This window comes from Oryctolagus cuniculus, chromosome 10 (genome assembly GCF_964237555.1).
Source record: "Oryctolagus cuniculus chromosome 10, mOryCun1.1, whole genome shotgun sequence".
In the NCBI taxonomy this organism is placed as follows: Eukaryota; Metazoa; Chordata; class Mammalia; order Lagomorpha; family Leporidae; genus Oryctolagus; species Oryctolagus cuniculus.
This window is the reverse complement of record NC_091441.1, coordinates 102,188,604-102,201,783: the sequence shown is the minus strand read 5'-3', so window position 1 is coordinate 102,201,783 and position 13,180 is coordinate 102,188,604. Positions and strand designations below refer to the sequence as shown.

Genomic DNA, 13,180 nt, shown 5'->3' with positions numbered 1-13,180 from the left:
CTGGAATCACACAGCAAAACAAAGAAGAGTGGGTTAGGAGCTGCAAGACAACGCTTGAAAAAGTGGGGCTTCGCATCTGTTGCTTTTTGTATTGAGCGTCAATATAACATGAAGGACGTCCCTGCATCACCGGTGCACTTGCTGCCCGAGTTACCAGCCGTGTGCATTTGCACCTCCCTGATAGGAGAACTCAGTTACAAGGAAGACTGAGAGAGTGGGCGCTAACCCTCAGGCCTAACCGCTTTCTGCCTCCACTCCCATCTTCTCAGCGAGGCTTTCTCTGACTCCCTGCTCAAGATGCGCCCCCTCCAACTCCCCCGGCCCTTCTGCTTCTCCTTCCCCAAATTGCTTTTCCCCACAACTCTTCTCCTACGGCCTCCAATCTGCGTACTTGTTTTGTCTATGGAGTGTGAGCTCCATGAATGTTGGCACACTGGTCTGTGTTGTCCACGATGCACCCCCCAGCTCCTCGAACAGACGGGAGGCATGGCAGGCTTGCTCTGTCTCCATGTGTTGAGTTACATAGAGGAGCGGCCTGCCTGTTCGGGGAGCGGGGTGTGAAGCGGTGGTTTCTTAGACTGAGCTGGGGTTGACTGACGGTGGTGCTGGGCAAGGCTGTGAGCCACACAGCAAGGCCACCGAACACAGTGCGGCTTCTCCAGCAAGAGCGGCCTTACCAGGGTTGCAGACACTGGCACGGACAAGTGGAACTTCCCTTGTGCCTCGGCTTCTAAACGTCTCCTTCCCACCCATGTAGGAGAACTTTCAAGAATCCCGTGACCTGAGCCAGAGTAGGCAGGATGTCAGGAATGAAACCAAAATAAAACAGCCACTGAACAAACAGCAGGAATCTGGAAAGACCCTGAATTGACAAACAGTGTTTTTCTCGGGGAAACTTCCCTCGGACCGTGACTCTGTCACGTGCAGTGCGTGAATTCGTGGGCTGACCGGACCCTCCCTTGTTTGGGACTGCCCAATGCAGGAGTCATTCTCCCCCAACTCACTCAAAGTCCTAGGGTCTCAGTGTGGCTCCAAGTAGCCCAGCTGCAGGAGGCAGAGAGACCCAGGAGGCAGGACACTGCTGACCCCTGGCTGTGGCTACCACCAGCGGGTGGGCAGAGCTTCACAGACGCCCCACGCTGGGCCCGAGGGGGGGGCCCTCTGGGAAGCAGTGGCAGCCCGGGTTCCCACCCGCACCCTCCCAGCATTTCCCTTCCTGCCGCGGCTGTCGGTTCGCTGGGAGTTCAGCGCTCTGCCCGATCGCATGCTTGTCTGGACCCTTTGGTGTCCCTCTCCTCTGAAGGGTCGCCTCGCTCCTATTTCCACAGGACACGTTCTGTATTGAAAGCTACTTCAAACACTTTGGCACAAAACGGATGTGACTTAACCAGTGATGTAAATGCCAAGCCCATGGAGAAGCCGGTCCGCACACTAGGTCAAGTTCAGCTACAAAGAGCCGTTGACCTGAGAGGAGTGCATCCAGAACTTTCCAGTTCTTCCAAGTTCCTCTTCCCCTCCACCCTGCTTGCAAACCACACCCACCTTCTGCTGTCCCCTTGCCCACTAGTTCTGTTTTCCTTTCTCTCTAGCCTGCTATCTGCCCCCAACCCCGGCCCCAGGTTGGGGTGCAACGCGTCTTCCTTCCCTGCCTGGCTTGGTGTCGCCTGGGTCACCACCCCGGGATTCTCCCCGTCTGAGCTCCCCTCCCAGAGCGGGCTCAGCTCCCCCCAAGCGTCCCAGCTCCTGGATGTTTGCAAAACTGCTTGTGTTCCTCAGTATCTCAACATCTTCCACTCCCTGGCATGGGTCCCCGTCTCTGCCCCGTCCCCAGCCCAAGGGCCGTCATGCCATGGCTTCAGTGGTCCCAAAATCCTCACTGGAGACCCCACCCCTTGGCCAGAACACACGGTGCCTGTCAGAAATGACCGTGAACCCACGCCCACGCTGCGCCCCATGGGGTTCACAGCAGGTGCTCGCCTCTGGCAGTGACTGACTGCCCTTGAGGGCCAGGACCCCAGGTCTGCACTTGTGCTGACCTTGGGCATCTTCCCGGCCGCATCAGAAGTGCGACTCGGCGGCCCCTTGACATCACTGCCCTGCTATCGCTGGGAACAGAGGGACTCGGCTCGCTTATCTCCGGCAGCCGACAGGACAGCTGACTGGGGCCACTGAGAAATCAAAGGGGGGGGGGGTGCAGGGCAGGGGGAGGAGAAAGCAACTTCCCCATTGCTCGCAGAGGCTGCCGAGGGACTGCAGAGGGCTGAACAGCTCGGAACTCTGTTGACCTCAGCTGGTCTGTGAGTCTGTGACGATTGGGCAGAGCCACTAGGGGAGTGGGCAGTGGTTTCTCTCACTCCTCGGGGCCAGGAGCAGCCTGCCCAAGAAGGAAGCTGGCTTTCCCCGGGCCCAAACATTCTCACGGCTGCGCCCTGCCCCCCAGGAACGTGGTCAGGGGGTAAGTCATCACCGACCCTCACCAGCTGTGCCCGTGTGGACGCCTGGTGCGGTTTCACTTTTGCAAGCGCTTGTTTAGATGCTTGGAGAGGAAAATAGCCTGTCACACACAGGAAGCTGTCGCAAGGGGGTGAGCACGCCTTTTAATCACGTAGCAGTTGTGACCTATGCCAGTGCCTTGAACTTGAGCCGCATTGCTTGTTTCTCCTGGGTGGGGTGAGTTCTCTGGCACGCTGTCGTCAAGTGGACAAGTCCTTCTGGGAAGCCAGCGTCGCACCTGCTGTCACTGCCACTGTACCTGGCACCCTGAGTACCAGGTGGTGAATGAGTGGACGGAGTACCAGGGGTCTTCAAAAAGTTCATGGAAAATGTGGATTATGAAAAAAAGTTGTGTGTGGATTTCAAAATTTCCTGAACCGAAACAAAACCTACTTTCCATGAGCTTTTTGGAGTTTCTCCCAGGGCAGCTGCTCTGGGCAAGGGGGCGTGTGTCCAAGGGGCGTGTATTGCCCATCTTCTGAGAGACAGACGTGGTCAGGAGAAAATGAAGTGACAGGAAGGGGATGGGGTGGCCACATGGGTGCCGGTCCTGTTTGTCGTTCCTTCTGGGACGACACAGCTGTGGGAAGGTGAAAGTCAGCTCTCGCTTCTTCCCCAGGGCGGCTGAGAGATGGAGAACGGCACGGCGGCCCCGGAGGAGGACTACGACGTCCTCATAGACGGCGACCTGGAGAGCAGCGAGACGCCGCGATGCGAGGCGGACGCTGCCTCGGTCCTCTCGGCCCAGCTGGTGCGGCTGCTCTGCTCCGCCGTGTTCACGCTCGGCCTCCTGGACAACGTCCTGTTCGTGCTCGTCCTGGTCAAATACAAAGGCCTCAAACAGCCGGGGAGCACCTGTTTTCTGAACTTGGCACTTTCGAACCTGTGTTTCTCACTCAGCCTGCTGTTCTGGGCCGTGACAGCCCCGGCCGAGGACCACGCCACGTGCAGGGCGTTCGCTGCACTCTACTCCGTGGGCCTCTGCGGGGAGGCGTGCTTCAGTGCCCTTCTGACTGTGCAAAGCTACCTGGCGTCATCCCACAGGCCATGCGGTTCCTCAGCCACCAGGAAGAGGCTGCACAGCATCGTGACCAGCGTCCTGGTCTGGATGGTCATCGTCATCGCAGTCACCTTGCCTGAATCCATCTTCTACAAACCTCCGACCGACGGCCAGCGACCCACATGCTCCTTCAGCAGGCCTCACCTCCTGCCCGTGGAAGACACACTCTGGCAGCGCTTTCTGGCTCTCAGGACGAACGTCCTGGTGCTCGGGCTGCCGCTGTGTGTGCTGGTTTTCTGCTTTGTGCACATGAGAACAGCACTGAGGCGCAGGGCCGGGGGCGACCGGCTTTTCCAGCTGGCTTGTGCTGTCTCGCTCTTCTTCCTGCTGATGTGGGCGCCCTACAACATCGCGCTCTTCCTGGCCACCTTCAAGGACAACCTCTCCCTGCACGGCTGCCAGCACACGTCCCACCTGCACACAAGTGTGCAGGTCACCAAACTCCTGGCCACTGCCCACTGCTGCGTCGCCCCTCTCCTCTGGGTGCTCCTTGATGAGCCCTTGCGGAACACCCTCAGCCGCCGGTTCCCTGCGTGCCACTGCTCCCCACGCCGCCCCAGCTCCCCACGCCGCCCCAGCCAGGGGTCTGCACAAGCTTCGCCGGGGGAAGACCGTGACCTCTCCACTCACTTGTGAACTGGCTGCCATCAAGGGCGGGACAAATAAACACGGCTGTCTGTCTCTTTGCACGTTCTGTGTGAGTTCTGTGCACGCGTGTACAGGTGGGATAAATGGGACGCAGCGTGGTAAGTGAGCACGGACTGGGCACTGACTCTGTCCCAGATACTTCGCTAGCATCTGAGCTCCTGCTCATCTCACGATTTATCCACAGTGTGGCTGAGCTTAGTCCCATTTCTCTAACGAGGACACTGAGGCTCAGAAGTTTGCCTCAGTGCACATCCACAGACAGCCACAGGACTGGGGCTGGCGTTGTAGCTCAACGGGTTAAGCCACCACTTGCAATGCTGGCAGCCCGGATCCAAGTGCTGGCCCAAGTCTCAGCTGCTCTGCTTCCTGTCCGTCTCCTGCTACTGTGCCTGGGAAAGCAGCAGATGATAGTGCAAGAACTCTGGGCTCTGCCACCTGTGTGAGAGACCAAGATGTAGCTCCTGGCTCGGCCCACATCTAGCTGCTGCAGGCATGTAGGGAGTGAACCAGGGAATGGAAGCACACGCACTCTCTCCCCCTTTTAAATAAATCCTTTTGAGAAATGAAAAGGAAAAAGAAAGCAGCAGGACTGAGATGCAAACCCAGCCATTGATTGCTCTAGAACTTGAGCTGTGTCCAGCTCACCAAATTTCCAAAAATAAGGCAACCAAATACACAAAATAAATAATGTGCTTTTAAAACCAATTTGACCACATTACAGATTAGAAGCAACCCATGTCTAACAAGTACTTTTTAGGCACACTGTTTTTAAAAATTACTTTTTAATTTTATCTGTGAGACAGAGAGCGAGAAGCAGAGAGGCAGAGCTCCGATCCTCTCGGTCACCTCCCAAATGCCCACGACAGCTGGGATTGGGCAAGGCCAAAGCCAGGAGCCAGGAACTCAAAACGGGCCTCCCATGTGGGTGGCAGGGACTCAGCGACGTGAGCCACCACCCGGTGCCGCCCAGAGGCATCAGCAGGAAGCTGGAGTCGGGAGCCAGAGCAGGGACTGAGACCCAGGCACGCCAGCACGGATGCAGGCCTCAGCTGCGGGGCCAAACGCCCGCCCTTGAGTCGCACGCTCTTCAGGTTGCTGGAGGAACTGGCTAGCTGGAGGCCATGGCGAAGCGGAGGTTACGTGACTCGGCCCGAGGGACCCCGTCTCTAAATTCTCTCAGCCGCTCTCCGCACCCAAGGTCCCCCCAACTTGTGAGTCTGCCAAGGTGTCTACTATTTCCTTTGACCTTATCATGAAAGCCAAGGAATCTTGGGAAATTTAACAATAGTAAATGTAAAACTATGTTTACAAGTGTCTAAAAAATGAATGCATTGTTATTTTTTCATTAATTTTCATGTATTTGAAAAGCAGAGAGAGAGAGAGAAAGAGTACTCATTAATGGTTCACTCCCCAAATGCTTGAAATGCCCAGGGCTGGGGCTGGGCCAGAACTGGGAGCCAGGAACTCAATCCAGGTCTCCCGCACGGGTGGCAGGAGCCCAGTTACTCGAACCCTCACTGCTCCCTCCCAAAACCTGCATTAGCAGCAACTGGAGCCAGAGCCAGGTCTGAACTCCAACATGGGATGCGTGTGTCTTCGTCAGTGTCAGCCTCTACGGTAAAGGCCTGTCTGGGTTTTCTCTTGAGCCGTGCACACACCTCTAGCTCCACCAGCCCACGACCACACAGCCATGTCCCACTTCCTATCAGTACAGCTCAGACCCCCACCTGCCACCTGCCTAGGAGACCAGCTGTTCCCACGGGGCTACCTCCCCTGGGATTAAGGGTGGCACATTCCTGAGCCTCAAACTGGCCTCCTGTCTCTGGCATTTACTCTGGCTTTCAATAGTCTCTTGGTAACCTCAACCCCGGTCCCTGAGCCTCAAAGCCACCCCTGCCTGGCTGCCATGAGACAGTCACTGCTCACGGCTGAGCCCTACAGACCCAGGGCCTGGGCTGCCCTGCTGCTTCCGGATGGCCCCGTGCCTTCCTTGCACCGCACCGGAACACAGGCTCAGCACTGTGGCTTGTGGAGCTGAGCTCCTAACCAGCTCACCTGCTCCTGCCACTCCCCAGGGCCCCAGCCCACCCTGCTCCCCTTCCAGCGTCAGACGTGTGCTCACGCCACTGAACCTCGGAGGCAGCCGTATCCTGATCCTCCCCTCCAAGGCAGCTCCTCCTTCCCAGCTACAACTGATGAGTGCAAACAGGGACACACAGCATCTCTAACCCCTTGAAAGCCCAAGGCTGCAGCCCACCAAAGGGTCCTTTGCATTTTCCTCAAGATAGAGAGCAGGTGTTTTGCCCTAGAGGTTAACATACCCACAGGCCACATGAGAGTCAGCTCTGGGGCCTGTGCTGTAGCGCAGTAGGTTAATCCTCTGCCTGCGCTGCCGGCATCCCATATAGGCACCAGTTCTAGTCCCGGCTGCTCCTTTTCTGATCCAGCTCTCTGCTATGGCCTGGGAAAGCAGTAGAAGATAGATGGCCCAAGTCCTCAGGCCCCAGCACCCGCATGGGAGACCTGGAAGAAGCTCCTGGCTTCGGATCGGCACAGCTCCGGCCGTTGCGGCTATCTGGGGAGTGAACCATCAGATGGAAGACCTCTCTCTCTCTCTCTCTCTGCTTCTCCTTCTCTCCCTGTATAACCTTTCTCTCTGTATCTCTGTCTCACTGTCTGTAACTCTACCTCTCAAATAAATAAATAAATAAATCTTAAAAAAAAAAAAAAAAGAGCTCAATTCCTGGTTCTGGCTTCTGACTCTAACTTCCTGCTAATGCAGACCCTGGGAGGAAGCAGTGGTGGCTCAAGTAGTTGGGTTTGTGCCACCCATGTGGTAAACATGCATTTTGTTTCAGGCTCCTGGCTCCTGGCCCAGCCCTGGCCATTGTGAACAACTGAGGAGTGAACCAATCAATCAATCAATCATCTATCTCTCTGCATCTCCAATTTAAGGATGTTTTAACTTGTAAAACAGTAGAGATTTGCTTTATGCGCAGGAGATAAAATGGAGAAAATCATATTTTCCAAATATTCAAATTCCCCACATGCCTCCTCCACCACTCAAGACCCATTTAGGCCAGCGCCGCGGCTCACTAGGCTAATCCTCCACCTAGCGGCACCGGCACACCGGGTTCTAGTCCCGGTTGGGGCACTGGTTCTGTCCCGGTTGCTCCTCTTCCAGGCCAGCTCTCTGCTGTGGCCCGGGAGTGCAGTGGAGGATGGCCCAAGTGCTTGGGCCCCTGCACCCACGTGGGAGACCCAGAAGAGGCTCCTGGTTCCTGGCTTCAGATAGGCCCAGCTCCAGACACTGCACCCATCTGGGGAGTGAACTAGCAGATGGAAGACCTCTCTCTGCCTCTGCCTCTCTATAACTCTGCCTTTCAAATAAATAAAATAAATCTTAAAAATAAAAATGTGAGCCCTATACCTACCAGCCATTCTGCTTCTAAGTATTCACCCAAGAGAAACACCACTGCATTGTCCCTATCAAGCTTTGCACATGGTTGTTCATGGCAGCCTATTTTATGTTCCCAAACTGGAAACCATCCACCCAGCCATCAACAGGTGACTGGTAAACAGACAGTGCACGTCTTCATAATGAAGACTCCTCCTTAATCAAAAAAGAACTAACTTTTGATGCACACACAGTATGCCTGAAACCTCAAAACACTGAGTGAAAGAAGCCAGATTTCTTAAAAGGATCACTAACTTTTTATACCATCTACATAAAATTCTAGCAAACATAAACTACTCCATCATAGTAGCAAATCCGTGGTTTCTGGGGATGGTGAAGATGGGAGGAGGCTGTTAGGTTACAAAAGGGCACCAGGAGATTTAGTGGGGGCGGATACGTTTGCTATCTTGATTGTGACCATGCATACACGGGGCATAAATATATATGTCAAACACTTACCGGCTTATACCTAAAATGTGTATTCTACCTTATTCAAGTGTGCTCAAAAAAGGCGATTTCTAAAAAGCCTCTCAGACCCTCCCGGAACGCCCTTACTTGTGGCCTGCCTTGGCAAGACTTTCTGGGCATTGCCTGGGGCTCTAGGGCCTGCCTTTCTGGGCTTCCCCGGGAGAGTGGCCACAGAGACCACAGGATGCTCAAGGACCACAGCATCCCATCTCCGGTCACCGGCCAGGGAGGAGGCTGCTGAGGGAGACCTCATAGGGGCGCAGTCTCATCCAGAATGATGCAAACTGGCAAATAAGAAACTCACAAATCAGGACAGACAGACCAGGGAAGGAAGATCACAAGAGGTATGAAAAGAGGGTTAGAAATGTTCAAAGACAGGCAAGGCCAAAGACGAGAAACTCCTCAGAGATTCGTAGAGGTCTGGACTCTCCCCACTTCTATGAGTGTAGCACAGACATCAAAGAAGAAATGACATCATCTCCCAACGCTTACAGTCACAGGGTGAACTCAAAGAGCCAACTTGTCAGGATTTTCCATCTGAAAGCACAAAGTGTCCAGAGAGTAAAGGTTGACCCACTTTTCCCATGAGCAAGACTGAAACATTATTGAAAATCAAAATTATGTGACGCGTGAACCAGCCGCAGTGCCCAGTGCTTATGTAGGAAATGTGGAACGTGAATAATCCAACAAGGTCTTCCTCCCCATCAGGCCAAGACAACAGCTTCCTAGAGATCAAAATAGCATGTGCTTTCCCACCGTTCCACAAAGTCCTGCATTAGAAAGCAACTCACAGTGAAAAGCCAAAGAGAAGACGGCTAGCGTCATTAAGAGAAATTGACAGCGCTTCTGTTTTGCCTGTAAAAGGCATCCTGATAGGTCCAAGAAGTTCGGGTTAGGGACATTGGAGACAGACTGAACTCGCACCACCCATTCCCTGGTCCTCTCAAGTCTGTGCATTTGTGGGCACAGGTGGAATTAATTAAAAATGGGCAATGCCGTGGATACGGTGAATGAAAAAGCAATACAATTTGAAGTTACAAAGAACAAGACAGGATGCCCATTAAACTTGAACTTCAGTCAAGCAATAAATAATTTCTAGCAGAAGCATGCCCCGTAAGTCACAGTTTATTGTTTTTTGCTGCTCATGTGAAATTCAAACTTAACTGGGCGTCCTGTATTTTCCTTTGCTAAATCTGGCAGCCTTAATCCCAAGCTATTTGACTCATGTTTTAAAAATAAATCTTTTTGGACAGTCTGGACTAAGGCTGCGATAAATGACCCAAGGATTCCTTTGAACAAGCAGTTAAGAAGCGCTGTAGTGGCCGCAGCTCCGACCAAGCCTTTCCTCTTCTGTTTTCCCGAGCTGCCACAGAGCGACCACAACTCTGCAGAGTCCCAGCTCCGCGTGGGCTGCACTTAACCTTGACTCTGCTAGAGCGGAGATTCAAAGTCCTGCAAGAAGTCTGAAGGGAGGCTGCTTCCCCGAGTCCTCGGAGCTTGGATCCTTCTCACTCTGAACCACTCCTTCTTGTTTCCCGTTGTCGCCCGCGCTGTGGTCTTCCAGATCCGTATTATCCCCCTGCGGTCCCCACTGCAGAACTGCTCACCCTTAGCTGATCGTAGCCTCCCAGACCCCCCCACCAATGCCAACCTTACAACACCCTCCTGAAAATCGAGGATTGTCAGGCTCATTTGTTGGGGCCCCAATCTCTTGGCTCTCAGAAGCCGGGATTGTCTTCCTCTGGTGTCAAGTCCAGTCTTGTGTTTCCCTGACTGTCCACTGCCACACACAGTCTCCACCCCACATCCACAGGGGGACTTCCGTTGGCCCCAGATGGCTCTCAACAGTCCAGAGGGCTGGGAAAAGGCAGCCCCGTGATCCCTGCACTCGTACCCTCATTGAGACACCGAGAGGCAAAGGACCACACTGGGCACTGGAAGAAAAACCTGGATGCAGAGTTCAGGCTCCAAAGTTCCTTACTTTCTCCATGCGCCGTGGCCCTCGGCGATGAGCAGCTGTCACTGCCCCAGGACCCGCCATGCCTCCTGACTGCCTGCCCGCCCACCACCTGCCTCCCCCACTCTGCTCCTCACTCCCTCTGCAGACTGATGGCGCTCGAGCTTCAGCTCCCATGGGGCCATCTCCTCCCCCACACCACCTGCAGCGGCTGTGCAGGTAAAGCCCTAGACCAGCGCACTGGACAGCAGGGTCTGGGCCACACGGCACAGCCCTTTCTTCACTGCTGGAGGGAGCTGTGTCCCCACGTTTGTGCCTAATCCGTCTGACAGGTCATGCATAGACTTGCTATGTCCCCTACCCTTGTCTCTGAATCGCTCAAGGACAGCATCTTTGTCAGGTTCGTCTCGGAATGGGATGAACAAGAAGGCCACCAAGGGGTAGACCGTGACCAACACAGGCACTGCCATGGTCACTGCCCCTCACGAGACGTGGCTGACACGCCGGTGGCACCTGCCTGGGTAGGAAGCCACAAGGGAGGGTCTGACTGCAACGGAAGGCAGGGGCCCTTCCTGCAAGAGGCTGCTGTTGCAATGAGGATGACATAGAGAAAGTGAGGTCAGCTTTTTTAGACCAGAAGGAAAACCTCTGTGTGATTTCTCGACATTAGTGTTAGACTGAAAGAATCGGGGGCAGGAATCGTGGCCCAGAGGGTTAAGCCATTTGGGATGCCTGCACCCCCCACTGGAGTGCCTGGGATCGAGTCCCACCTCCCTTTCTGGTCCAGCTTCCCGCTCATGTGTTGGGAAGTACCAGATGACTGCCCAATGCTTGGGCCCCTGCCACTCCTGTGTGAAACCTGGATGGAGTTCCTGGCTTTGGCCTGGCCCAATCAGCTGCTGTGGGCATTTGGGGAGTGAACCAGAAGATGGAAGATTCTCTCTCTGTGTGTTACTCTGCCTTTCAAATAAATAAATGAAACTTTTGCAGAACTGAAAGGATCGACTGATGTAGGCGCTTCAGAAAGAAAGAACTCCCTACCTGTTACACCCAAGGGCCTGGCCACAAGCAGGTGTTTTCATAGTGAAGACGGAGCCATGGGGTCACTGGCTGGGGCAAGTGCCTACTGGGCAGAAAACCATGAAAACAATAATTAGCTACCACACGTCAACATCAGCTCTGATGTCCGGCACAGCTGATTTCATTTTTGCATGTTAGCTTCCATTTGCAGGCACACTTTGCATAGTTGCATGTCAATGCTGCAATAGAATTTTCTAGTCTCCTTTATTCTCCTATACTCTATAAATATCTCTTCTACCTACATAATAGCCAAAAATTTTATTTTTATAGCTAATAAAATAATCAGACACATTGATGCACCTAAATTAATCAAACATTTTGTTCTAATACAGCATAATTTTAAAAAGATTTATTTTATTTGAAAGTCAGAGAGAGAAGGAGAGACAGAGAAACAGATCCTCCATCTGCTGTTTCACTCCCTAAATGGCCACAACAGCCAGGACAGGGCCAAGCTTCCCAGGAGCCAGAAGCTTCACCCGGGCCTCCCATGTGGGTGCTCAGGCTGTCCTCTGTCGCTTTTCCAAGAGCATTAGCAGGGAGCAACTTTGGAAGTAGGGTAGGGACTCGAACCAGTGCCCACATGGGACGCTGGCACTGCAGGCAGAGGCCCAACCCACTGTGCCACAACATTAGCCCCTATCACAATGACTTTTTCTGTAGAGAGTGACCTCATACTTCCGATGAGTTGCTTTTTCAGGATAAGCTCCTTGTAGAGGGTGGGAGGTCTAGTGTGTGCACTTGGCTAGGCTGGACTACGGTTCCGGGAACTCTCCCTCCCATGGGTTTCTGGTTAGGCTGGACCCCAGGAGAGGTTTGGAGGGCAAAGTGACGCCCACACACATTGTCACTGGTCTCGTCTCCCCAGCATATGTCCTCCTTCAGCTTCTCCAGCCCCTGGTCCCCACGCGTGGGGGTTCAGTTCGGTGGTGGGGCCGTGACTCCTGCAGCCTTCACATACTCATCAGCAAGGTCACGGCGACCAGAACGCCAGAGCCGCACGCGTTCTCACGGGCTCCGGCACAGGCTGGCGAACCCCAGCGCGTCCTCGTGCTTCTCACCTGACGTCTGTCATCCGCTCCCCACCGTTCTCACTGAACTTCCAGTTCCAGCATCAGGCGCGCAGGCGGCACCTGTTGAAGAACCGGTGAGGAGCCAGGTCACCACCTGCAGCAGGTGGACCCCGATAACAAATCCCTAATGCACATTCCAGTGGGTCTACTTCTCGGAACGCCGAGTGCCGCAGCATTCGGTACTGAGAGCGGGTCTAGAGAGAAAGCATTCTGAAGGACAAGTTTCCTGAATTGGTCTGGGTTTCCGGAATTGGTTCTCCGATCTGATTAGATGTGAAAGCACTGATGACCCCGTTTCCTGGAGTTAAAAAGAAAAAAAGGGCTCTGGTAGTGCATCACACGCAGGAGCAAAGCAGCTACGCAGGCCATCATCTTCTGTCCTTAAAGCCAGGGAAAGCAAGCATCCTGACGCCCAAACATTTGCTACCAGAGAACCCAACTGGGAGCGATTTCCCCCCTTCCCTAATGCGTAACGGGAATACAGATTCTCAGCGACTGGCAGAATCCTCACGACGTTGATTCTCAGGCCCAATAGAGTGAGAGTCGAGCAGGAGCCATGGGAACCGCACCACCGGCCAAAGCAGGAAACCGCGGGACACTGCACACTGGAGGACGTCCTACAGCAAGGACTGGAAAGAGGAAGGCTGCGGATGCCACCACCTCCGTGGCCTGTGCAGGAGTGGAGCTTGGAGAACGACCCTAGACCATCGGAAACTTAACTGAGAGAAGACACCAGAGCAGCTGCACTTTCAGATGTGGCTTCGCTGCTGGGGCCAAGCAACACGAACCCTGGCACCTGGCTTGCAGTGGGCAGGTGTCTTTTCTTTAATCCTGTTTGCAAAACCCATCAGAAGCTGATTGGTTTTTGTTGGTAAGGCCAGAAGCCAGGAGCAGAGCCGTCTCAATCTCAGATGGTACCGGACATCTGAGGATGCAAAGGACTGGTC

General features: G+C 54.1%; 1 protein-coding gene across 4 annotated transcripts; it reads left to right on the top strand.

Annotated features, from left to right (window-relative positions):
• The first annotated feature begins 2,201 nt into the window (after window positions 1-2,201).
• Window positions 2,202-4,242, top strand: CCRL2 (C-C motif chemokine receptor like 2). 4 transcript variants are annotated; one of them, XM_008260519.4, is made up of 2 exons: window positions 2,202-2,455; window positions 3,113-4,242. In XM_008260519.4, the coding sequence occupies exon 2, from the start codon at window positions 3,125-3,127 to the stop codon at window positions 4,187-4,189; it is 1,065 nt and encodes a 354-aa protein (XP_008258741.2). In that variant the 5' UTR covers window positions 2,202-2,455; window positions 3,113-3,124; the 3' UTR covers window positions 4,190-4,242. The 4 variants fall into 4 exon arrangements, with proteins under 4 accessions (XP_008258741.2, XP_051707637.2, XP_008258740.2 ...); XM_051851677.2 differs by having other exon boundaries at window positions 2,410-2,584; XM_008260518.4 differs by lacking the exon at window positions 2,202-2,455 and adding an exon at window positions 2,570-2,670.
• Window positions 4,243-13,180: the final 8,938 nt, after the last annotated feature.